The sequence below is a fragment of the Manis javanica genome, chromosome 2 (assembly GCF_040802235.1).
Source record: "Manis javanica isolate MJ-LG chromosome 2, MJ_LKY, whole genome shotgun sequence".
Taxonomy (NCBI): domain Eukaryota; kingdom Metazoa; phylum Chordata; class Mammalia; order Pholidota; family Manidae; genus Manis; species Manis javanica.
In genome coordinates, this window is record NC_133157.1 from 121625349 (window position 1) to 121652100 (window position 26752).

Sequence of the window (26752 nt, forward strand, 5' to 3'; positions counted from 1 at the left end):
GGGATGCAGAGGCCAGCAGTAAGCCTGCCCGGTTTCCTCCCCTGCACCCGCCAGGTGGTGTCTGCCAGCTGCGGCTTCATTTCTTCCGGGACCAGGACTGTTTGTGGAAACTTAGCCAACACTTGTCTCGGAATGTCGCAAGGCCCCGAGTGTGGACATTGGTGGGCTGGGGCACACGGCTGCCACAGATGTAGGAGTGGGGCCACTGCAGGGTCTGGCAGGAGTGGGATGGGCCTGGGCTTGCTGGTGTCCTGGCGCATGTCTCCCAGGGTAAGGCCCGCTCAGCCTAGGGGTGGGGCGCAGAGGACAGTGCCCCCTGCCGGCGTCCCTGCTTAGTGTCACCCGGGCTCTCCCTCCCACAGGAGGCTGAGCTGGAGCGCCTGGAACGGGAGTTCGCCATTCAGTCCCAGATTACAGAGGCCGCCCGCCGCCTTGCCAGTGACCCCAATGTAAGCAAAAAGCTGAAGAAACAGAGGAAAACCTCCTACCTGAACGCACTGAGGAAGCTGCAGGAGATTGAAAATGCAATCAACGAGAACCGCATCAAGTCTGGGAAGAAACCCACCCAGAGGGCTTCACTGATCATCGACGGTCAGTGCCCAGCCTGCACCACCACGGGCTGTCCCCACTCCCTGCGGTGACCTCAGCAAGCCGCTAGGCCACCCTGGGCCTTAACCTTCCATCATAAAACAAAGCTAATAAGCCTGATACCAGATGAGAGCAGTGAAGTGCACTCAGCTGCGGAGGAAAGAGCCTCCACCAACCGGGCTGTCTGTCATTGTGTTTCCGCCTGGGCCAGCCTGCAGCCCTGAGCTCTGTGCTCTTCGGGGCCCATACCACGAGCTGAGCTAGCTGCCGTGCCACCACCCTAGCCCGGAGCTTGCCAGGCTCCAACATTCCCGGAAATCTCAGCACCCTGCCCAAGTCTGGAGGTAGAGCGGGGTGGCTGGGGTCCATGCGGGCCAGCTCCCCACCCAGCCTGTGTCCACCCCAGATGTCTTGGCCTCCAGGGCCCTGTCCCAAAGCCTCAGCTGGGAACTGGACCCGCCACTCTGATTGGTTAAAGCCCTGATCTCAGGTCAGGAGGAGTTAGGAGTCTAGGTGATTATATTTGATAAGCTGTAGATGGAAATAGCCTCAGATCTACCCACAGCCACCAAGTCCTCCTTTTTTCCCAAGTCAGCAAATTCTTTAAAATACACTTCAAGTGTTCTTTCATAGTTTATGCATGTCTAAAATACTTTTGCTCTAGGAAGACAGAAAGTAGAAGAGAGGTTGCCAGGGAGTGCGAGTGACAGAATCAGGGGCTAGTGTTTATGGGGATAGTTTTGGTTTGGAAAAATGAAGACATCCTGGGAGATGGATGCTGCTGGTTACCCACAATGCAAATGTACAGAATGCCACTGAACTGTACAATTAAAAATGGCTTAAGTGGCACATTTTACATTATGTATGTTTTACCATGATTATGTCTAGAAATGGTAAAATTCTGCAACCCTGAAATGTGGGTGTACAAAGGAAGCAGCAATATATGGGAAATGCCAAGGTGTCAAAGTCAAGGCTCTCTGTCTGCTAGCTGGTCACAGCCCACTAAGCAATGTGAATAAAGTGAATTCCTAGTTAAAAAGAGAGAGAGAGAGAGAGGGAGAGAGGGAGGAGAGACCATTAAATAAGGCTTTTACCCTAGGAAACTTGCAATAACCATCCCATTTTGCCTTGGCCAAGACTTCTGTCAGTTCTTTCCCCCACCTTGCTACCAGAGCTACAGCCAGCCAGCCCCTCTCTGAGGCCCCCTTGAGACCTCCTTCTGCCCCCTCCAAGGCACCCAGGGGTCCCTGCTCTGCAGAACTCCATCCTGGCTGGCAAAACGAGTTTGGGAGGCGCACGGAGGGATGGAGGTCTCACTGAGTGGCCCCAGAGGAGCTTGTCCCACAGCCTGCCCAGTGAGGGCTGTTCTGCTCAGACCTCCAACAGAGTCCGTTCTAAATCATCATCTGTACCAACTGGAAAGTGGTCCACCACATTTGAGCCATTTTTTTTTAACTACTGAAGAATTTACCCTCTCTGTTTTGTGGCTTCATTGAAATAACGTTCTCATCACATAAGCACACTTAAATTACAGGAGTTACTAAAGTTCTTCCTAGTTCTTTAACCTAGTTTTGTATTTCAAGAGCTAATATGCTAAATAAACTTGGAAGATCAGACCAGGACCTTCTGCTGACTTTTCCAGGCAAACAGAGCAGCCCAGACAAACCACACCTCTCTGGTTGTACCTCTGTTTCCCAAGCTCTTAAGTGGGGAGAATTATTTTACTGTCTCCCTCTTGGGTGTATTCTCATGGTTAATTGAATGGAGTCTATAACAATAAGTTTTGGAAAGATAAAGGCTGTATTTTTCAGTTTGTTTTCTCTACTAATGACTTAAATTTATTGAGAAGCCATTTATTGCCATATGTGCAAAGCCAAGTTCCCTACCCAAGTTTTGTATTAGGAGAAAAAAAAGCAGTTCACTTCCTTTGGCTCAGTTGGGACATGCCCTGAGATTGGGCTGGGACAATGAGGTGGTTTCCCCAGACCAGGAGGCCTTATATGGGATATGAAGCTAGTCAGCAGACGCACAGGCAGGGTGCCCTACAGCGTCTGGTGCTGGGGGCATGAGCCTGTGACCCGCTATGGTGACTGTCAGGAGAAATGCCCGACAGCAGTTTGATTGTACTTTGTGGGTTCTTTCTGATTAGAAGAGGTTGACACCGGGTGGAGCTGAACACACAATTTTTACAGCTCAGGCTTTGTCCAAGGGATGTGCTAAACTGATAGGCTTTTGCTTTTTGTCTTCTCAGATGGAAATATTGCCAGTGAAGATAGTTCCCTCTCAGATGCCCTTGTTCTAGAAGATGGTAGGTTGTCTGTTTTCTGTTTGAGGACTTGGACACAGGTAAACCTGAAGTCCGCTGTGCGGTTTGGGACAGCCCAGTGGAAAGGCAAGACCCAAGCCCAGAGGGCAGCCTGTTCCAGACCAATTTCCTCATTTCCCTGATCCTCACCCGCTTGGTGGGGAGTGGCTGGGTGGGTGCCACATAAACACGTCTGTTGGAATTTTAGTATTTCCTGTGGCCAAGAAGTAAAGTTTAAGGGGATAATGGTATTCTACTTTTCAGTTGTCAAGACCACAGTTTTAACTAAACAGTCTAAATACCATGCTTTTGAGTGTTCATAATTTCTGAGGAAATAGGTGGACACTGGTTTGGATCAGAAATCAAAGCTTGAAAACTCTTAGGAGAGCCTGAGGACAGCAGGGCAAAACAGACCCTCCATACCTTCCTGAAGAACAGAGAAGATGGATGAAGAGATACCCCTTCAGATGCCTGGTCAGGCCTTCAAAAGGCCTCACTCATGGCTAAACACCTAGCCGTTATTAGGATATTTTCTTGGGAAATTCTTAGGAAAACAGAACTGATCCCCCAGCCCGGCAGCACCGCGCATAGGAGGAAAAGGAATTTCAGATATGTAACCAGCTCTGAAAATGTTCCTGTGGATTTAAACCCAAACTTGGGAGGCCAGGGCATTAACGATATGGAAATCTATTAAATGGCAGCTACTTTTTTTGCCCTTTAGGAAACCTCAGGCAGGCAGGGGTAAGTGGCTATTCAGACAGAAAACCTCAAAGGCCTTCCAGCTCACGGTTGTAATGATAGCAGGGGCAATAATACTGTCGCTGTGGAGAAAGGCTGGTGGGCTCTGTACGCAGGTGGCTTGGCCCTGCACTTAGCAGATGGACAAAGTGGGGCAGCAGAGGGCCAGCCCTGGTTTGGGCCCCTGCAGACTCTGGTCTCCCCAGGGAAGGAAACGAGCTCTTCGTGAGGTTCTAACACAGGAGTTGGAGCAGGTGTGGGTGGTGGTTCACGGATGTGATGCTTTACCAGTGAGGCCAGTTTTCCCTCCCCATCTTCCAGACCTCCTAAGGGGCATCATTGCCTCCCAGGATCCCTCCCATTGCAGGCTCACTCCTTCCTTTAGGGAAGTGAAAGTAGAAAGAGGAGTGCAAGCTGGTTTTAAGGTTGGGGGATGGAGAACAAGGCTGTGAAAAGCATACCAGTTGGAAACGGATTCAGGGTCAAGGGAAAGGTCTTCGGAGTTTTTGAAGTTTGCTGCAGTGCGTTTTCCCCTCACACTTGTACCCCTGTCTCCCTGAGGAACACTGCGTTTCTACCCCCTTTCTGCTCTGTGCTGCCCTTCCCTGGTTCTCCCACCCAGTATCCTCACCGCCCAGCCCCTTGCCCTGCCTTGCCTACCTGCCAGGTGACTAGCCCTCAAGCAGGACTTCCATCCTGACACAGAGGCGCTGAAGAAGCTGCCAAGCCTTCCTGTGGCTTTCAGACTGAATCCTCACTCCTTAGCCTGGAATTGAAGCTCACCCCCCAGCAGCTGGGGCCCCTGGCTTCTCAGTGTGCACAGTAGGTCCACTGCACTTGCACTTGGCCAGCACACCTCACCATTCTGCCCCCTCCTCACTGCTGCCACTGCGGCTGGTCTGGCCCTGAGCGCTTGCTTTCTCCTCCCTCTGTGGTCTACTCTGAATGCCCATCCAGACCAGCCTCACCACAGTTGCTTCCTTGACTGAATTTGCTTCCTCTGAAAGCCCTTTGGCACATTGAGTGGTAGATCATTACCCCTCTCAAGTCAGGGAATCACCTATTCATATTTAGTATTTGTAGCCCGGCTCCTTCCCAGAGAACCTCAGGGCAGTTCTGGACCTGCCTGATATTCAGGACCACATTTGTAGACCATATAGATCTAAAAGAGGCAGAGAGTAAAATACCTACAACCACCAGCAGATAATTACACTCGACAGACTTTCATTCATTTTTTCCAACAAATATTTATTGAGGACCTACTGCAGGTCAGCAATCATTCTAGGCCCTAAGGATATGGCATGAAGAAAACAGAACCCTCATGGAGCCAAGATCCCCCAAAGCAAATTAACCTCTTCTTGTCCATTGAAAGAAAGTTTAGGACATAACAATGACTACATTTTGCTATTTGGTATGAAGCCATCATTTGCTGTTGGTATTTAGTGAAACTCAGGCTTCACTCGGTTTGTAGCTAATCCCAAGTGAAACTTCCCTTCCTGTCGGCCACATGCTGCCACAGGTTAGGTTTGGGCTGCTCTGCCTTGACTGGTAGAGCGTCCTCACGGGGGCGGGGGCGTTGGGCAGCACAGCCCTTGCTCAGTCCCTCTCTTTCCATCTTTGTGCAGAAGACTCTCAGGTCACCAGCACACTGTCCCCCTTACAGTCTCCTCACAAGGGACTCCCTCCTCGGCCACCATCGCACAACAGACCCCCTCCTCCCCAGTCCCTGGAGGGACTCCGGCAGATGCACTATCACCGCAACGACTATGACAAGTCACCCATAAAGCCCAAAATGTGGAGCGAGTCCTCTTTGGATGAGCCTTACGAAAAGGTCAAGAAACGTTCCACCCACAGTCATTCCAGGTGAGCCGGGTCGGGGAGGCCACAGGGGGCCGCTGCCGTCGCTGTGCAAGCCGCACAGGGCTGTCGCAGGGGGCGAACGCGATGTGCAAATCCCAACCCACCCACATCCACCCTTCCTCGGGTTGCCTCTCAATAGGGCTGCGCTCACAGCGCCCTCTGCTGCTGGCCCTCTGGAGGTACAGATTTGTCATTCAAAAGGAAATTGGTGTTTTGGCTCACCATCAACGTGTTGGCAGAAGACTTTAATGTTGTTAAATTCCACAGGAATTAATTAGGGAGCCTTGGACAGTGCTATTCCACAACACCAAGTGAGAGTCCACTCGTCAGAGTCCCAAAATGTTTCAGAGCCCTAAACTATCATCCAACTGAATTCTGGAGCCAAACAGCTGGAGTCTTAGGGCATTACCAGCTCACTACTCGGCTGATACTTCAGAGGGGTTTTTTAGGAGGCATTTTTGGTCTGCTTCTGTTTACTCATTTCCTTTAATTCTACTCTATAAAGCTTCAAGGGGATGCCCAGACAGGTAAACATTTGTTTCTTGGAAGAGAAACTGTTTGAGGCGGGGCATCAGAGGACAGTCACACTGCCTGGTGCAGAGAAGGCTGACGAACATCTTTATCTCACGTTGCCATGGGGGTCAGGGCCAGGCACCTGCACCCACTCTCAGAGGAAGGCTGAACCAGAGTAAAATTCTAGGGAGCAAGGGTGGCCATTCTGGACAAACTTTCCCAACACCAAAATCAATATCCCAAGGCTAGTCAGCTCCCAGGGGAAAGGGCACTTCTGTCCAGCAGTGACCAGTGTCATCTCCTCTGCTTTGCAGCAGCCACAAGCGTTTCCCCAGCACTGGCAGCTGCGCCGAGGCTGGAGGGGGCAGCAGCTCCCTGCAGAGCAGCCCCATCCGCAGCCTCCCGCACTGGGACGCACAGTCCAGCATGCCGTCTACACCAGACCTGCGGGTCCGGAGTCCCCACTACGTTCATTCCACGAGGTGAGTGTGCCAGGCCTCTGGGCCACCTCCCTCTTCGACCAGACCTTCCTTTGTGAAATTTGACAATGCTGGCCCCAAACTGGCCCAAATAGCGAGGGAACTAGAGTCAGGCCTGAACCAGTACCAGTGTGGTAAGTTCTTCTTAAAGTGAAACAGAATAAAAATGTGAGCTGGCAGCAGTAAGCCCACATGAGGTAAGAGACCAATTCTATCCCACTGTCTATGCCCAACGGGCACCAGGAGTTGGCAGCTGTGCGGACTTGGGCACAGGAGTGAGTCCCCAGCTCCTGCAGCCAGCGGGCATGGAAGGAGCTGTCCTAGTGGAAATGGAGGCAGGTGGGGCTAGGATTAGCAGGGAGCCTGGGGGAGCCAGAGTGGCCTGTTGCTGACAGGGTGGGTGGTCATTACTGGCCAGTCCTCACATAGCCTTCTCAGGCCTGAACTCATACTGGGCTTGTTCATGCCTCAAGAGCAGAAGGAAAAGGCAAAGTGAAGCTTCAGTGAACCACACCTTCATTTCCTAAAAAGAAGCAAAACCAAAGCCATCACTTTATCAAAAATTGATTCCATAGGGATTATAGCTTAAAGAATGGATGATGTGATCCTTCCATTAGCAGTGAACCATTTTATATGGGATAAAATTGACATCTGCAGGCACTATTCACTCCATTCATTCATACACCAAACATTATCAAGTGCCCAGGTATTTTTCTAGAGCAGGAAACAAAACAGACCACACCCCTGTTCTCACCTAGCTGATCGTTCAGTTGGTGAAGAGTCACAATAAAGAAATACAGGTCAAGTGGTCATAAGCACCAAGAAGAAAAATGAATAGGACAAGGGGCTAGAGTGAGGTCACCTTTTAAATGGAAGCATCAGCGAAGGCCTCTCTAAGGAAGTGATGTGGGCAGAGACCTGACTGGCTGGGGAAGCCAGCTCTGAGGAGATCCCAGAGCCCCAGAGACGCAGGCCTGCACTTGACACGTTCCCAGAGGCCAGTGTGGCAGAGTGGAGTGATGGAGAGGTTGGGAGCAGGAGGAGATGGAGGGCCACGTGGTGGCCTCACATTCCACCCCGTGTGAGTCAGGACTGAAGTCGCCTTGCCGTGCTTGGCCAGTGGGGCCAGGCTGAATTTCACCTGGGGCCCTGGCATAATCTACCCCTGGATATTGATGGGTATTTATAGTGTGGGTCACCCCAGGCAGGGTGGATTGTAGACAGTGGTAGCATGGCATTTGCTTCTCACCTTCCATCGTACACGCTTCCAGAGAAATGGGAATTTCTCTGTTATGTGGGTTTCATAACAGTGCTTAGTTGAACCGTATAAAGTGCCTCGGCTGGACAGTTTGCCCTAGAGAAATGGGCATTTCATAGTTCAACGGAATTCTAGAAAAGGGATTCACTTGTTTCTGTGTGGACAGAATCCCTTTACACCTTAAAAAAAAAAAAAAAAACTCTGGCTCCTGGCCTGCTTGTCTCAGAGGAAACCCTTAGGTGGGCTCTGGCTTCTGTCCCACCTGCCCCGCTCCAGATGGAAAAGCCCAGGGAGGTGGGCTGGCACATCCTCAAGGGGGCACCCCTGCCAGAGGCACTGAGCCAAGGATGGCAGAGCCTCCAGCCCCGCATCTCCCCGCAGGTCGGTGGACCTCAGTCCCACGCGGCTGCACAGCCTGGCCCTGCACTTTAGGCACCGGAGCTCCAGCCTGGAGTCCCAGGGCAAGCTCCTGGGCTCGGAGAACGACACCGGGAGCCCCGACTTCTACACGCCACGGACTCGTAGCAGCAACGGCTCGGACCCCATGGACGACTGCTCCTCCTGCACCAGCCACTCCAGCTCGGAGCACTACTACCCGGCGCAGATGAACGCCAACTACTCCACTCTGGCTGAGGACTCGCCGTCCAAGGCGCGCGCGCGGCAGCGGCAGCGGCAGCGGGCGGCGGGCGCGCTGGGCGCTGCGAACTCAGGCAGCATGCCCAACCTGGCGGCGCGCGGCGGCGGCCACGGCGTCTACCTGCACAGCCAGAGCCAGCCCAGCTCGCAGTACCGCATCAAGGAGTACCCGCTGTACGTGGAGGGCAGCACCACGCCCGTGGTGGTGCGCAGCCTGGAGAGCGACCAGGAGGGCCACTACAGCGTCAAGGCGCAGTTCAAGACGTCCAACTCGTACACGGCTGGCGGCCTCTTCCGGGAGAGCTGGCGCGGCGGCGATGAGGCCGACGCGGGCCGCCTGACACCGTCGCGCTCGCAGATCCTGCGGACTCCGTCGCTGGGCCGCGAGGGCGCCCACGACAAGGGCCCTGGCCGCGCCGCCGTGTCGGACGAGCTGCGCCAGTGGTACCAGCGCTCGGCCGCCGCGCACAAGGAGCACAGCCGCCTGTCGCACACCAGCTCCACCTCCTCGGACAGCGGCTCCCAGTACAGCACCTCCTCCCAGAGCACCTTCGTGGCGCACAGCAGGGCCACCAGGACGCCCCAGCTGTGCAAGGCCACGTCAGGTGAGCAGGGAGGGGCGGCCATGCCACGTGAGGGGGGCTGGCGGCAAGCGTGGCGCGTTCCCGGGCTCGCGGTAGGGAAGGGCCCCAGCTCTGAAGCCCAGCTGCCAGATGCGTGAGACCCATGTTTTCCGGCGCCGTCTCACCCTCCGCTGGGGCTGGGCCGGCACCCCCATTTCCGCTACCGCACTTGGGGTGCAAACCCTCCCTCCAGTCACTCCTCATTGAGGCCGGCAGTGGGAGAAGCTGGGCGGAGGTGGCCTTGGGGTTGTCCCAGCAAAAGGCGCGCCCTTCTCCGGGAGTGAGACACCAGACCAGCACGTGCCCCATTGGGGGAAGGCGGGCCCTGCGTGTGGCCGGGTCCCCCATGGCCGGACTGGTGCTCTGCTGTCACAGTCCACCGGCCAGCACACTGACCCTGACGGCCCCCTGGCCTGGCCTAGTGCTGCTGAGGAGTAACCAAAGGCGATCAGGGCTGTCAATGCCCAGGTGTTAGGTCTTAACATTTTCAGGATCCAGGGCTCCCTTATCTAGCACTCGGAGCCCAGAGCACCACTGGCTCCCAGGAAAGGCAGACTGGGCTCCTGGAGGGAGAGGAGCTCCCGACAAAGCAAAGTGGGGGCAGTGGAGACGTCATCAAATGAGTGTGAAAGTGTGTGACTATAAAGAGTCCACAGCAGGCAGAAGAACTCCAAGTCCGGATCTAGCTTGGGACTGGAGAAAGGGGGCAGGGCAAGGATGGAGCAGAGGGGGACCTTAAAGACAAGTGGAGTCGTCTCTGGGGAACTGAGAGAGAGGTTCCTGGGGCCAGAGAACACAGCACAGAGAAGGGGCCACCAGGGCTCAAGGGAGCCAGGCCTCCCAGCTCTGCCTCTGTCCCCAAATCCACGTTGACCCGTTTATTACATGCACCTGCAAAAAATAAGTTTCAGAGAGGAAGAATAAAAAGGATGCAGGCAATCCTGAGAGAACCATGGACTTCATCAGTCTAGGCCAAACGGACCAGACCCACATTGCTCCTCCTCCTGCTGTAAAATAAGCCCAGGGCCATCTGCCATCCCTCTCCCAGGAGAGGACTTTGAGATAGAACGAGTGACTAGACCATGCGCACCAGAGCAGGCTCTGTCCACTGCTGGAAGCTGCGGTGTTCCGGCAGGGACAGGAATGCTGTTCTGTGGAAGCTGTAGCACTTGTCTTGGAGATTTACTCTTCTTAAAGAGATTAGGTAGATCTTTTCAAACGTATTTTAGAGTAAAAATTCTAAGGAGCTATATCTGAGGTTTACTGATGGAAAAGATTACATTCCCAAGAAAGCAAAGGATGCATTTAAGTCGGATTTACTTCCTAAATTTTCCCAGCTAGAAAAATGTTGCCCACATTAATAAACCCTTAGTAGTCAGATTGGAAGGAGCTATTAAAAGCCCTGCCCCCTTAGTAGTGTCCCAGAGTGGTTCATTGTGAGCATGGGACACAAAGGGGGCACGCTCTGAGGGCCTTTCTGGAGGTGCTCTATTCCTAAGGAAGAGCACAGCTTCCCCACTGGTGGCTCCCTGTTGTGCACACAGGCGTCCTGCCCCCACCCTGCCCCATCTCCCTCAGGGGACTTGGGTTGCTGTGGAGGGAGCTGCTTTCCCTCAGCTAAGTGGGAACCTAGGATCCCATGCCCAGTTTGACTTGGAATTGGAGCTATATGGTTTGGGGAGAAAATGTAATTGGCCAGGTGTGGGGAAAGGGGTGGATGCTTCCCCCCATTGACCCTGCCAAGGGGTCGTCTCCAGCATCTCTGGAAAGAAGCGCCTTCACGTGACCTGTCTGACCAGTCTTTTCTGTGCCGCCTGCACACAGCTGCCTTACCTCAGAGCCAGAGAAGCTCAACGCCGTCCAGTGAAATTGGAGCAACACCCCCAAGCAGCCCCCACCACATCCTAACCTGGCAGACTGGGTGAGTGGCCCTTTTAGACCTTTAATCCTCTTCTGCCTGCTTCTAGAATAAGCTCGAGCATTCCATGAGAGCCAGGAAGAGAGTAGTAGTAAGTGTGAGACCCTAGACAGAAGGGTTAATCAGCAGAATGGTGCGTGTTCTTCTTTGTTGGAGTTTCTTTCCAGAGAAGCCCCATATGCTGCCTCCTTCCACGTCACCTTCCCATTAGCCATTAGCCAGGGGAATCCTCCTCTTTTGAAGTTGGCAGTGGTTCTGGGAATGTGGGGAGGTGATACCAGGAGTCAAAGTTCATTTCTTTGGCTAGAATCCCATACACCATTTGATTTGGGTTCTGATTACACCAGGCAGGCTGATTTCAAAATGCCAGGCAAGGCGGAAGGGAGGATGAGATGATATAAGCACACGCCATGCCTCCCTCGTGGTGCGTCTTCTTAATCAGGATGCATCTTAAGGAAAAGGCAGGAGGCTCAGCTCCCATCTTGTCCTGGCCAACCAGGTGTTGTCAGTCACAAAAGGGATCCGATACCTTGAGACCTTTGAGGAGTGGCCTACAGCAGAATAATAGCCCCACAGGTCAGATTCTTACAAAGCCTTACCTGCAGGCATAGAGCATCATAATCTCAGGGTGTTTTACCTCCTGAAGCCAGCAGATAGACACAGCCTGCTTTCCTCACAACTCCTGCCTCTTCTGTCGAGAGGACATTGCCTCTAAAGGTGGATGGTACATCCTATCAGTGCCTGTCAGAGGTGTGAGGGATTCCTCCACCCAGCTTTATTCGATTCCTAGTTTAGTGGAGTGTCAGTGGAGACATCTGGAAAAATTTGGCAGCTGTCTGAACTGAGTCATCAGAGAACAACAAGCCCAGACTTGGCCCCATGGGCTGCATTTCAGGCTGTCATGCTGGCAGACATTTTTTTGTTTCTACCAATTTATCTATAGTGATTTTAAACCAGGTTTTATGGGGCCTTAGTATTTGACAGAAGAGAAGAGGTGCTAACATTTATTAAGTGCTTGCTGTTTACCCAAGGCTGGGAGCTTCTGCTAACATCAGTTCACAAAATCTTCACTGTAAGCTTGCTTGGGGAATACACAGATCTTGTAGTTTTGTAGATGAGGCTCAGAGAACATCAGTGCCTTGCCCAAAGTCACATGTCTGGGTGCAGCTGTACTTTTAAGACCCCTACACTCTGGACCCTAAAGCCTTGTCTTTTTCCAGTAGGCCAGTGGTTCTTAAAAATGCTATCCCCAGACCAGCAGTGTGAGCATAACCCAGTATCTTGTTAGAAATGCAGATTTCGGGCCCATCCATGACCTAGTGAATCAGAAACTCGGGGGGTGAGGCCCAGCCTCTTGTTTTAAGCCCTGCAGGGGATTCTGATGTGAACTCAAGTCAGACAATCAATGAATACCCCATCCTGCATTTTCCTTCTTAGCAACCCAGAGAAACTGCTGTTCCCAGGACAGTCTTCCTGTGTCCACACCCACTTCTTTGACTTTGGGCAGCAGCTACCCTCTGTCCTTTAATTAGAGATCTTCAAAATGCTCCCTAACATACCTCATCTCTGGTTTGTGTGATCAGGCAGCTGCTGCAAGGCCTGGGGCCTGAGAGTTCCACGAAAAGTAATTCATGACAGACAGAGCCTCTGTATATATGGCACCATCTCACTTGGGTAAAGAACTTCAGATTTCGGGCTCTCTCTCTGGATCCTCCAAATTTCCTGGGTCATGCCCAGTCTCATCTGATGCACATATAGGATTGCTCTTTGATTGACAGTAGGCTCTGCAATTCACAAGCACCCCTCACAAGCCTACACACTTGAACTGGTTTTGGAACAAAAAGATAATTTGGTCCCCTAAAGTAAATGCTCTTAACAGTTTGTGTGTTATTATAATTAACAACCAATAACTGTTCTCTGTGATAAAAAATGAGAAATGGGGAAAGTGCCAAAGCCTACCTTCTAACAAAACCAGAGGGCCTTTGGCTTACGCATGCAGGTTCAAAGCTCTGCATGGCTTATGTATTTGTCACTAACTCTTGGGTATACAGAGTCAGCTATCTTTCCAATGTATTAATAAGCTACTAATCATGTCTGTGTCTGTTCCTCTCTTTAACGTGGCCTCTCTTCTCTTCCTTCTTCTGCTTTCCTTTGTTCAGAGAAGCAACAGAACACTCGCCCATTCTGGATGGGTGTGAGTCTCCACCTCACCAGAGCACTGATGAATAGAGGTACCGTAAGGGCCGTCTGGTCCTCACAACACTCCCCTCCCTGCTCCCGCCTGTGTGTTGCTCTTGCCCACATCATAATTTCCAGAAGGAAGCACCTGAATGGTGTGTGGAAACCATTATTTTTGTCTTACTTCTAGATACACATAGAACTATGTGCTTATACGTATGTTTTCTCATCAGATGTTAGATATTCCCAGTGCTCCTTCCCAGAAAATACCTCAGAGTATGTTTTAGACCTTCCCAGGGGCAATGTAATACACATACTTGGAGAAGCTTTTACTGGGTTAGTAATCAACATCAAGGAAACCAAAGGCACCACGCAGTTTACATTTCAAAGCACCAAGGGCAGCTGGAGCTGATCCAGAATCACCTGCCAGTCACCCATGACTCATCCCGCATTCTTAAGGGCCAGCTGGGTATTCCACCGGGGGCTGTAGGGTACTGCTTTCCCAAATGTGGTCCAGAGATGAGCAGCAGCCATCTCCACTGCTGGGAGCTTGTCAGAAGCCAGACTCCTGACCCACTGCTTGATCTGCATTTCAACAAGACCCCCGGGTGAGTCAAAACGTGGCAGTTTGTGAAGCCATGCTGTAGTGGGCATAAAATATTAACACGTGGTCTGGTCCCTGTCCTCAGGGATCAAAATCTAACTGGGAGACAAGATATTGAAATTAAACATCCCTTCAAGGGTTAAGTAAAAGGATATTGGTCAGAAGTGGATAAAAAGTTGTAAGTTTGTTCAATCAAAAGATTGACCTGACTATATTCCAGGAACCATTCCAGAAATCGGAGTTCTCAGAGTTCCAATCCAGATCAACAATTTGAAAATCAGGACCCGTAGAGGGGGTGTATGAAGTCACAGCACTGTGTGTCACATGCTCTGGGGCCTCCAGCAAAGGACTTAAAGGGTTCCCAGGGCAGAGGGGTCACTTCTGACTTCAAAGGTCTGGGGTAGGAGGAGGGGATTAGGTGGAAGAAGCTAAGAGAGGCAGTGCCGAAGGCAAAACAAATGCAGAACCAGGCAGGTTTGTTTGGAGAACAGCAGAGTCGTTTTGCTGCAGGCTTGGAGCTAGATGGAAGAGGATCCTGAACACTTAGGGGACTTGCCACAGTTGTTACTGCAGGTCCCTGAGTTGGCAGGTGGAGGATAGGAAAGCAAGGGCATAACCTTTGAGAAGATGGTGTTAAACAAAATTCAACTGAGTAAATTTGGAAGATCTCAATGGCTTTATTCAAGAATTAATCTAAAAGACAAAAAGGAGCCCTGAAGGAGCTATACAAAATGGACACCTTTATGCACAGAGGGGAACAAGGTCAGACTAGGCAAAGCAGCAGGCTGGCTATTGAGAGGTCACTTCCTTCAGGAGGTGGCAGGGGTCTGTCAGGCAGATGCCCTAACTGGTGCTAGCCAGATGATCGATTCCTGATTGACTGGGTGAAGATGCCATTTCTGAGAGAGCCAAAAGTATCACTTATGTCTTCGTTTGGTGGTGTGGGGTTTAGCAGAAGGGACTCTATTTTGGGCCTGTTCTCTCATTTTTTAAATTCTCCCCTTTTGATCAGACTCTCAGCCTGAGAGGTGATAGACAATGAAGGCATTAGCGTTACTTCCAGCTAAAGTTATGGAATTCTTGCAGTTACTGAGTCTGTATGTGGTGGTCATAGCTCAAGATGCTGGGTTCCCGTCCGTTAAGTTGGCCGTTTCCTCTGTTCCTTTCCTGACATTCTGAGGGCGATCACTTGCTTGGTGGTTTGCAGCTGCTGAGAGAATACAGCACACCAGGGAGGTTACTGTGATTGCTGCAAGCAGGATAGGTGGATAGGTGGGCTCTGAATTGCTTGCAGAGCTGTGTTTCTTCTGCTAGAGACTCGGCCTGTGAGGCCAGGACAGTTATTTTCACTTGCTACAAAAATCAGGTTGCTTCCTGAGTACCACCATAGGCTGACCCACCCGTCCAATGACATTATCTTCCATTTGCTGCTATCAGGGACAGGATGGTCAACTAAAACACAGAAATCAAGAGATTGCTGTGCTCTAGATTTACAGCTATTAGTCTTTGGAATGTTCTGGGGATTCCCCCCGGATCCTCCCCCACACCCCCAGGTAATAGTTTATCAGGTTCTGAATATCAGCTTCCAGTATGGCCAACTTCTGACCATACAGCTACTTAAAAATCCTTTCAACTCTCTTGTCAAGTTTTAGCTGGGACAGGTACAAATATTCCTGGCAGTACTGGATGACTCCATAGAGATGTAAGAGGTGTATCCTCAAAGGTGCAAATGGAAAGAGAGAGAGGAAAATGCCGATAACCAGCCCGTCTGGGGGCAACTTGAAATTCTGCCTGCCTCTCTCGACTGGGTGCTGGAAAGCCGGCTCTCGTAAGGACGCTCAGCCTTCACCAGCTTCTGCCGGTTTTCCCAGGATCCTATCTATAGGCTCCAAAGTGAGTCGAGCTTAAACAGTATAGCCCCAGTATCTGCCAGTTTGGCAAGGCTTCCTGTTTTCATTTTAGTTTCCCTTTGGCTGTTTAAGGGAATAAGTGGGAGTAGTTATAGAAGAATCCCTCAGTCCCATCAGCTCTGAGGGAAGCCCTCCTTCAGGGATAGATTGGGGACGTCTGTAAGGCCACTGACAGGCCTTTGTTTACAGTTGGGTAATCTCTTCAGCGTGGAAAGGAAATTCATATGGATCAGCAGACCGTGAGTGCTTAGGACGAGGAGACGGAAACATAGGAATCATGTCTGTCTTACCTACTGCTTATATCGTTTTCATTAGCTTTTTGCAATAGCTATCTGGACATCTTGGAGGCTTCTGCCGGCCAGCAAACACAGGTATCCTGCTGTTTGATTTGGGAGCCCCTGCTTTCAAGTGCAGTTAAATGAACCAAGTGGTCTAACTGGAACAATCCCCATAATGGCTGTCAACCTAAGTAAGGGGTAAACTGAAGTAAGCTCAAATGGCCAGAAATTGAGTTTATTTGGTAATAGAAAAGGAATTGCAGTTTGGGAAATGCATGCCACAGGTAAGTCCAGTTAAGTGTGTGGAGTAGGCTATATTTATAAGCAAGGTGTGCAAATAGGGTGCTGTCCAGCCAATCCAAACACTAAGTTCACTGGCTTGAGGATAGAAGAGATGCTTGGCAGATAGATGTTTACTGGTCAGGAAGTCTTGGTCTTTTTCTGAAAATCAGGCATTTATGGGAAATCAGTCTTTTAGCAAATCCATTTTTCTGAGGTACATGCATAAGATTCTGTGTGTTATATCCTCTGGGTCCACCTTCCCCACTCTCAATCAGCCACATTGTTCAGGAGTGGTCTTTCTTGATGAAAGATGTTGTACACAGCCCTCAAAGCCCAGTTCTGCATTATCTGGATCAGGGGAGCTGAGTTAGAACAAGGAAGTCCAGAGATGGCTTGAACAAAAACCTGGCTGGTCATCTCTGCTGATTTCTGAGAAGTGCTGTAAATTCCTATAAGGTCTCTACTTGACTAAGAGCTCAAGTCTGTTAGGAGGCACTAACCACTCAATACATTGCTAGGCATTTGTCTAGTCTGCATGGACTTTGCCTTTTCACTCATTAACCATTTTGTCTATTTTTCTTTATGGTGCAGTAAATGAGCCTTTTTTCAGGGTAAGAGAAGCTTTGGGGGAGTAGCAGCAACCAAAAGGCCACATTTGAGCAACTTGTTAAAGGGTCAGGGCAGAGAGACTGTGCCAAGGGTTCTGTCAGACTGATGTTGCCCAAAGCTTCAAAAAGGTATGTCATAGGTATATTTTTACAAAGGATAGACAGACATCACCTGAGTACTTTAAAAAATCAGAACACAAAATAAAATGACAAAGAGCAAAGACCAAATTATAATACAGATTTAAACCAGGGCCCAATCCTGCTGGTAAACAGCTGAATAAATCAAAATTCCAAGGTGCGTCAAACTGGACTCGTGACCAACTTTTATAAACAATGGGTTTGTTCTTGGACCTCAACTTCCCCAGGAGTGTTAATCCAACAAGTGGTGGTGACTGCAGACACCTCATTCAGCTAAGAGAACTGAGGACAACTCCAGCTGGAGTCTAGGGATTTCTGTTGGGCTACTGAGGCCTTACCTCTAGAGCTGGTGATGTTTCCCAGGGTTTAAGAGGGGTTCTGATCCCAGTCCAATTCGCACATGCTCCTAGCAGAGAAGCAGGGCTCTGCCAAAGGAGTTAAATCCTGAATTAAGAAAACCTGGTATGTAATCTAACTTGAGGCTGTCAATTCAGGGGAGTTCCCAGTGAGGTGTTGGTTTGGTTGTGGAAAGTTAGAGGCACTGCCCTAACATACATGACATACCAGTCATCTAAGCATCCACAGGCCAAGCAGAGGGGACCACTATCTGAAGGGGAAGTCCTGTCAGGGCACAAACCACAGCCTTGCTGACAGATTGGCTCTCCTAGATTGGTACATTTGCCCATTCAAGCCAGTGGTCAGTTAGGGTTTTTTTTGGTGCATTGGGGAGGTGATCTCCTAGCCTGAGATAGAGTTGTTGTAAATGCCTCACAAAAACGAAAAAAAGCCCTGGGTAGCCTGACTGCAAACACTTAGCTCTGTAGCTGACATTTTCAAAGGGAACCTAGGTATTCACAGTGATATTAGTGACAGAACTAGAGGATCTCTAACTGAAAAGAGAAACCCAGCAACATTACCTCCCTCGGCAGCCACTGGGGAGAAATGAACAAGGGCATTTCCTTCCCAGGTTAAGGAGCAACAGAAAAGGGCATAGAGGAGGGAAAAACAGGTAAGTGGAAGAGTCTGATTAATCCACCATGGTGATTTTCATGGTGACGAACAAAGTTGGAAATCAAGCTTTAAGTCATATGGGACTGGTCCGGTGTCATCTGCTTCTGGATGCAAGATCACAGTGGCTTTGGCAGTCCGTTCAGATCTGGGGAGTCCTTTACCCTGGGCCAGAGGAATCCAGGGCTGGCTGCCTTTAAGTTTAGCTGCTCAGAACTTGGTGAGCAGTACTGGAAAAGGGAGCCCTGTGGTTAATTCATTTTCCAGCAGAGAGTCTCTAGAAGGTAGATCATGAAGGAAGGCAGACATCAGGTCATATTCTTGTTCAGCATAAGCTCTTCACCCGGGGAAGATGTTCCTGGGAACAGAAAATAGGTTGCAGTTTTCTAATAGGTCCTGTTGGCAATGTGAGGATCAGAGTAATTTCTTTGCTACAAAATCAGCAGTTGCTAGGGAAAAGCTCCTCCTCAGTGAGAAATGGACAGACTATGTCCACTACATATTTGTTCACTTAAGATCTTAAGAAATTTTCATGACTAAAAACAGTTATTTGCCTGGTAAACCCAGGGAGAAAGAAGTTGTATGTATATAATGCTGTCAACTCTGAACACATACCTGTTTTAATTAAAACAAACTAAAACCCGTATGTTCTTCCAGTTTATGTGATCTAAGAAATATTTAGTAAATAAAAGCTAGTTTAAGTGCTTATTTTTAAAGCCAATTAACTATTTAGAGCTCTTTTACAAACACCCCTGGTTTAGAAACTCATGTTTCTGTTTCTGGAAGTCAGAATAAGTTAAAGTTACCTGCTCAGATGGCTAAAGCTTTATATTAGTGTTTGTGGAGAAGGTAGGTCCCAAATGCTATTCTCATGCCTGCCTCCTGGTGAGCACCAGTGTGGAACCAGGGCTTGCTGGTTCTCTTTCCAGCTTCACTTCCTGTCAGCTGCACTCTCAGGAGGAAGCTGACATCCTCCTAGCATAAAAGCCACTTGGGCACCTGAACAGGCCACCTGTGTCTCTTATACACCCCTGCTGAGGGGTGGGGTGACATTCTGGTGGAGGGCACCACACGGGGCTAGGGACTTTGCACCTGAAGCCACTAAGTGGTATTAACCTCAGTGTACTTCAGGGGTTTCAGATACAGGATGCTCACAAAAGGCTCACAGGTGTTTTGGGTTTCTTGGAAGCCCAGTGAGAAACACTTACCAAATCCAGAATGCCTTCACCTGTTTGTTCCTAGAGAGGCCAGCAAATCAATGGAAATGGGGATGAATGGGACTCATGAAGTTATGTCTAAAATGCTCTTTATACTCATTTTTCTTTGAACCCATCACATTAGGGTCTCTCCCCAACCACACTCCTAGTGTCAGGGAGGGAATCTTCTGACACAGAGTTTCCAAACAGATACATCTATCCCCAAAATGGCACATGCTCTGGGGCGGTCAAACCTGAAAATCCAGCCATAACACACAGATGTTATGAACCCCAAGTTACAGATCAGTCACTCACAGGTATGTCACTTCAGAAACTGAAGGCTAAAGGCACACAGGAAGCAGCACGCAGGCCACTTGGCAGCTGTTCTAACAGAGTGGAGGTTAGCAATGCCAGCTCAGGCCGCTCCCCAGCCTCTGGCACCTCCCTCCCCCACCTTCCTGTACTGAGATTAAGTCTGACCTTCATCTTGCACTGAAAAAGCTAGTTTAGGATCACTGAAAAAGGACTCTTTCCTAGTAATAGTCCCTAGTACTGATTAGCAGCTCAAACTCCTGTGGGATCACTTCTGGATATGGAAAAATTACTTCTACCCAACCTACACAGTGATAGTACCTGAAAGAAGTTCAAAAGGCCTTATTTTCAAATCACAAAACCCATGTAATTTAAAATAAACATCACCTCAGTTTCACTACAGGGAAACCAGACGTTTCTAATGTGCTTCTAGGACAGAATAAAAATGTAGTGGACTCTGGTCATGCCTGAGGCTCTCAGAGGACCTGGGGGAACAAGGCCCCTGAGGAACCCAGCCCAAGGGAGCCCTGGCTGCACGGAGACCCTGTAGGGGGCTCCCAAAGCTGCCAATTCTCACACACATGCCAGACACATGAGTATTTGGGGGACTTCCCAGGGGTCCAGCCAAGCCTGAGAAGCACCGCCTGAGTGCCAGCTCCCTTCTCCTCCTCCCCAGGGCTCAAGGGTAAAGACCCCTGGGCGTGGATTTTTTCAGTCCAGGAGAGCGTTCTGTATCCACAGCACCCAACTAGGCCCAGTTCCTCATCAACAGGGGAAACTTAACGATCTACATCAACCAGCTATAGACCAATATGGACTCCTGAACACAGGTTGATAGGGTCATTCTCCACTAACCATCTCATCTCCTTGGATTCCCTGCAGGAGCTACAGTGATAGCTGTTTCCTGGATTCCTCCCTCTACCCAGAACTAGCCGACGTCCAGTGGTACGGGCAGGAAAAAGCCAAGCCCGGGACCCTCGTGTGAGCCAGCCGGCCTCAATGCCATTCTGAGATCACCTCACTGCCTCTCATTTGCCTTACCCAAGACGCACTGTCACCCTGCACCAGCTTCAGCCCTCAGCACTTTTCTCCCGTCTCCACATCCCCTTACCCTCAAAAACCTGACTGAGGAGACATTCTAGAAGGTTCCGGTCCCACTGTGTGATCCCTGGCTCTCATGCCCAGAGAGAGCTAGGCACCAATCCTCAATGGCACCTCGGTGGCTTCTCCCTGCCAGGACAGCCCCGGCCAGGAACCATCAGGGAAGCTGACCAGCATCAAATTCCTGTGGACAAGTGGCGCTGGTAGAAGACAGGAAAGGGAACTCAAGTACAGGGTGATCTGGAAAGACTATGAAGCATTGGCCAGCCTGCCACCTGCAGGCCCATCAAGCCCTTTGTGGAGAGGACACATGGGTGGGAATATTCAGTTGCCACCTGAACTGGTCCCTGGGGGGCTGTTCAGGGAGGGAGAGAATGAAAAAGGAAGCTTACCCCATCAGAGATGATCAGAGGATCACAATCAGTTCTATGCTGCCAAAGATTTAAAAATGTAAAAATAAAACACAAAAAAAAATAAAGAGGGGCCAAGAGGAAGACATTTTTTCTGCAATGAGATCTCTTGAATTCTAAACTGCTCCTACATACCACAAGTCAAAGTCAACCATTTGTAAATCATTTCCCCTCTTCATCCCTCTCCCTTGCCATCCCACAGAGAAACTCACCCAGTGCGATGAAGTCGGGAGTGGTGGCTGGCAGAGCTGCCTTGGCTCTCTGTGGGCCTGGACACACCGAACGGACGGGGAGTGGTGAGCGTCCTGCTAGCTCAGCTCTGCAGTCAAGCCCACTGCACAAAGCTGCTTTCCTGTTGGGATTTTTAGGAAACTTAAGGTGATGATTGCCAGGTGTTACTCTCCCATTAAACGACCAGTAAAAGTGTATACTGTTTTTTTTGCACAGAGTGTTTCATTTTATTTTTTTATGGGAAACCAAGGGAAAAGCACACTGCAATCCATTCAAGTGTTTAACTGTTGTGGCTCATTTTATGTTTGTTAGCACTTGTATGACCAAGAGCCTCAGACCCAACTTCTGGTTACTAATGTGTCACTTACTCAGAAAACCCAAGTATGCCCTTAGGTAGAAAGATTTTACTCACAGGTCTACTGGCTAGCAGGCAGAGCAGGGTTGAAAAAAAATACCAGCTCCCATGATGGACCACATCTGTCTGCAGACACCAAAAGAGGGAGGAGGAAGGACAGCAGCAAGAAGGTGGGTGGGAGCTGCCTTAGACATATGTGTTGGAGCTATTTCTTCTTGCACAACTGGAAAAAGCCATCAGTCTTCAAAAGCCTCAGAACCCTTCATAATAACAAGTGCACACACACTTAGTTGGATTATTCAAAATGGCACAAATGCGCTCTCCACATGGTAGCATGCCATGCTTAGTGGTACAAGTAGGGCCTGGAGATTTTTTTTCTCACTTGCAATGACTTCCTATTGGAAAGGGATTTGACAGCCAGAGAAAGGAACTGGGGTGGGGGTAGTTTCATGGAAAAGCAGAACTGAAGTTAGCTTTAGTGTAAAAAGAAAAATCTTTATGTACATGTAATCCAAGGATAACAATAGACTCTGCCAGACCATAAGGGTGAGACTGGACCCCATGACCTAACTCACCACGGCAATGCCCTCGCTGCAACCTGAAAAGCACCAGGAGGGTCACACACTGAGGGCTGAACCAGTCTGGGCAACACAAGGCCTGGCGTCCCCCACTCTGCGTGCAGAGCAGCAGGACTGGTGACAGCAGCTTGCAAGAAGGGATTCATATTCACAGAACACTTCAGTGGTAAACCCCGCAAGATAAATGAAACTAGTAATAATGTTATTAAATGATTCTGGGGGCAGTATTTCTCATGCTCTGACTTTCATGGTTAGAGCTAGGACAGCAGGTTTATTCCCTTCCCCATTTGGAAACATTATACATTGGCCCATTCTTCTTTCTCCCAGAAGATATACAGATACGATGGGCAGCAGGGAAAGTCAAAAGGGAAACAAGGTGACAAGGCCAGAGGGCTGCAGGTTATACAACGTGTACAGTAGTTTGAAATCAAGTCTGAACTCAATTGGGTCAAGTTTTTTAGCCCAGTTGGGTTATAAGGAATGAGACAAAAATTCTTTCTAAACACTTGGGTTTTGGATCTGGGGGGCAGAAAGCAATGGAGGGGGAATTATAGCTCAAACATCAGGATAGTCCAGTGGTAGAGATGGAGATTAAGTGAAACAGGTTTTACTGTTTAACTTCACTGTTGCTACAGAACGCACACCCAGTGTTGGTCCTTTGAGACCGACCTGAGTACTGACAGTGCAGTGCAAAACGGTGGCATTATCATATACAATCACTGGCGAGCTTTCTATACCCCTGTTTCGCTAAAACAAATTAAAACATGAAGCCCCTAGTTAGATAGAAAGCCCCTACTGACTTCTTTGGATACGTGTAAGAAAATTGCCTGTTTAGCCAGAAGACTGGTGAAAACACCTACATCAGATTATGTTGTGAGACAGGTGGATTTTATTTTAATATATGCAGATGAGTGTTGAAACTGCTAAAATTCCCATTTGTTTTCACGCAGTATTAGTTTAGCTCTAAATATAGCAAACCCCATCCAGGTGCTATCAGATGACCAGTTACTGCTTAGTTAACTAGGTGTAAAGTTACATACACATTAATGTCAATAGTTTATTACAAGTCGTGTAAAATGGACTCTAGTTTAATGGGGGAAAAGGATGAGGTTGCTCCTGAAACTGACTGTAGAGCATGAAAAATGATTTTACTGGATTCTGTTCCAACTGTAATCAACGAAAAAGCTGTATGTTGTAGACAAAACTGCAGAATTAAAAAGAAATCTGCTTTTAATTTATTCTTTTTGTATTAAGAATTTGTATAGTACCTTTACATTTTGCAAAACAGTGTTGTCAACACTTATTAAAGCATTTTCAAAATGAAAAGATCTCAGTTGCCTCTTGGAGATTTGTTTCTAACTGACAAATGCTTAAGCATGCTCCAGGAATCTGTAATCCTTCTGTGTGTGTTTGTCCTCACTGGGGGCAGATTCTCACTCGATAGGTGATGTAGACAAGCTTGTTTTGTGTAGCAGAGGCTAATTCCCTCTTATTCTCATTGCTCTTTGTTGGTATACGAAGACTGTATTCTCTGTGGTGTGTCCCACCTACTACAAAGAAGGATTTGAGATAAGAGAATAGTCTTTGCCGAGATGCTATCTTGGTGTTTGTATCTGTCCTTACAAAGAGTTATCCCTGTGCCACGCATGGCATGGGTACTATTCCCACAAAAACATCCCCGGTGGCAGAAGCGCTGAGGGTATCTGGGTTTTGGAGGTCACCCTTTCCTCTTGTCTCCATGTAGTCCCTGGTTCCATGCAGGATGCAAAGGACCACTCAGGGAAGACAGCAGGGAGCTCAGGCTCTTTGCTAACACTGCTGTTCATCCTGTGCTCACACCACAGCTCAAATCGTCACCCAACCTCTACACCTACAGCCTGCTGGGTTTGCAAGTATGAAAAGTCCACACTTACAGGGAAAGCGGCAGATGGCTTACTCTAGTAGAGACTTTGTGGCAAAGAATCCCCAGCTCCTGGCACCCTAACCCACCATGCATCTCTTCACTAGCAGGAACCTAGTCTGGTGGCCAGGAACATCCCTGGATGGAGCATTTGCCACTAGAGTGAGCCAACCCCTACCAAAAATGAAAACAATCCATAGAGAATGCAAGGAATGTCTGGAAGCAGGCCCATCAGAACAGCATTTGGGACTTCCTACACCTTTCCTGGGAAAGACCAGGGCCTCCATATCTCAAAACAATCAACACTAATTTCAAACAAACGGGTTTTCTGTAAGTCTGTTACATGTAAATATGTCACAGCTGAGGAAATAAATCCAGTATCTCTTCATTAAGCTCTATCATACGTAAGCAACTGGCACACAGAAGATGGGACTCCTCCACTTCTTTCCTGCCTTTCAGCACCTACCCCCACATACACACACACTCCTGATACAGTGCCAACAAGGCAATTCCAGACAGTTACTCTTTACATAAGAAACAATCCCAACAGAAAGCATTAGAAATAGCCACCCTTTCCTTCCTTTCTCCCAGAATACTAATTCAAAAGCATTCACAGGCAAACTCCCTAATGAGAGGTGTGTCAGAGAACTGCTGAGGCCTAGCAGGCAGGCAGCAATGTCACCCACTGCATGTGATGAGTCCAGACCTTCAAAAGCTTCCATGCTCATGAATTAGACAGACACATGAGCATAACAGAGAAATGAGGTCACCAGCATTAAACAGATAAAAGATTAAAATTAAGAGTCCCAAGGAGAGAGACCAACAAGTGTGTAGATAGGCTCCCCCAATGACACCTTGTCCAAGGAGTTGACTGGTCAGAGGTGGCAGGGGAACGGCCACAGAGCCTGCAGAGATACAATCTTTCTGCCTCATAGTACCCACCCTGCACAGTCAATATGGATTAGACAAGAACTGAAGGGCCTGGAGATCCCCATCTCCATTCAGGAGCCTAAATAGCACACAGATTAATTGATAAGGCCCATATATTTATAATTTGGAAGTGTACCAAAACTGTTTCAATCAGAAACCCATTTTTCTCTCCATAAAATTTTATCCCCACAAACTAGTGGGTTCTTTTTGTTTTTCATTCATTCATACATTTTCTATCAAACCCACTCCAATCACACCACCATTCCCCCCATTCTATCAAGACCACTTTGTTAAGGTCAAGAATGACTCCCACAAAACCAAATACAATGATTAATTCTCTGTCCTTGTCTCATGTGGCCTATCAGCCACACCCACACAGTGGATCCCCTGCACTTCCCTGAAACACCCTTCACAAGCCCTGGACACCACATTCTCCTGGCTCACCGGGGCTCCTCTCTCCCATCTCCCTGGTAGTTTTCCTTTGCCCCCTGATGCCTTCGCACAGGAGTGTCCCTGGGCTCGGCTGGCTTCTCCACGCCATCCACGGTCTCTCTTCTTGGGGCTCTCATCTCACCTTGTGTCTTTCCTTGTCACCCGAGGACACCTACATTCATCGCCATTCCCTGGCCTCTTCAGATCCCACTGCCTTCTCACCTCCCCATGGATGTCTAACCCACTAGCATGTCCAGAACTGTATTTGATTTCCCCTCCAAACCTACTCCAGTAATGACCTTCCTTGGTTCATTTACAAGCAAATCCAGCCTACCAGTGCTCCCGCCCCAAACCTTGCGATCTTGACTGCCTGCTGCTTTCTCTCCTCACATCTGCCACAGGCTAAATGGATGTGAAGCCGTGAAGCCCCAGCCCTCAGATTTACATTATGGTGGGAGGTGGAGGGAGGGAGAGTAAAAAGTAAATCACATTAACACATTAAGAGGTAAGAAAGCAGGGGCAGCCAGTGGCGGATCAGCCAGTGCCAGGAGGGGGAACACCTTTCCCCCAGGTGAGGTAAGAAAAGTTGCTCTAAGTGTGGAGGTAGGAAAAGACTTTGAGCTTGCCTCCGTGTTCCACCTGGTGTGAGAAAGCTACATAAGACCACTGGGAAAGGAGCGCACAGGTCAAGGGCAGGCAGAGCCAGGGTCACAGCTCAGAGGAGCCACAGACAGGCGTCATGGGTCGCGGACCTGAGCACTGCCTGCCCTGCGCGGTACCGACTGGCCAGGCCCAGGTCTGAGGAAACATCCAGGCCTGCTTCCCTAGTGTGCTGCGCCAGAGGGACAAGGGAGGAGAGCCGAAGGACCTGGGGAAGGCAACCAAAGCGACTGCAATGGGGTCCAGAGGGACGAGAGAGAAAACCAAACCAGGGAGGTGCTGATCGGGCTCAAGGGGCTAGAATGAAGGCGACCCCATGCTCAGGTGCTGGACTCAACAGCCTCCTGTGGGGTCAGGAGGGCAAGGACCCCCCATCATCTCCCATTACTCTATGAGTGCTTCACATGAAGGGCTGTTAACCAGACAGAAGAAGTGAAGGCACAAAGGGAATGCTAAGCTACAAAGGTGACAAGCACAGGAAGCAGCCCCCTTGTAGACCAGGGAAGCAAAGGTGGGGATCACCAACTCCCAGCAGTTCAGCAGGTGCCCACAGAGCTGGGTGGCAAACCACCAAGTGGACGCCGCAGCAGCAGCAGGCAGGAGCTCGGCAGGACCCACAGGCTTGCTCCCCACCTCTACAGACCGAGCAGCCACGGCAGGCATAGCTGGCTGGTCAAGTGTGGGACCTGCCCGCTGTCACAGCTCCTCCATCCCGAGGTGACT

General features: G+C 49.5%; 2 protein-coding genes across 27 annotated transcripts in view; one reads left to right on the forward strand and one right to left on the reverse strand.

The window, feature by feature from the left end:
* The window catches only part of FRMD4A (FERM domain containing 4A), a 560227-nt gene extending 536792 nt beyond the window's left edge, over positions 1–23435 (forward strand). For 9 of the 12 annotated variants that reach the window (XM_073229260.1, XM_073229261.1, XM_073229258.1 and 6 more), the window contains 7 exons: positions 363–591; positions 2840–2896; positions 5257–5494; positions 6319–6486; positions 8123–8982; positions 10825–10921; positions 20315–23435. In XM_073229260.1, coding sequence (XP_073085361.1) covers positions 363–591; positions 2840–2896; positions 5257–5494; positions 6319–6486; positions 8123–8982; positions 10825–10921; positions 20315–20417 — 1752 coding nt within the window. In that variant the 3' untranslated portion in view covers positions 20418–23435. Of the gene's footprint in view, positions 1–362; positions 592–2839; positions 2897–5256; positions 5495–6318; positions 6487–8122; positions 8983–10824; positions 10922–13077; positions 13150–20314 lie in introns of all 12 variants that reach the window. The other 3 variants (XM_073229259.1, XM_017670521.3, XM_073229255.1) reach the window with 1 other exon arrangement.
* PRPF18 (pre-mRNA processing factor 18) overlaps positions 14358–26752 on the reverse strand; it is a 70292-nt gene continuing 57897 nt past the window's right edge. For all 15 annotated transcript variants that reach the window (XM_037001638.2, XM_073229268.1, XM_037001634.2 and 12 more), the window contains 2 exons: positions 21156–21295; positions 14358–18282 (listed from right to left, as the gene is read on the reverse strand). The gene's annotated coding sequence lies outside the window, so the exon portion shown is untranslated. The remainder of the gene's footprint in view (positions 18283–21155; positions 21296–26752) is intronic.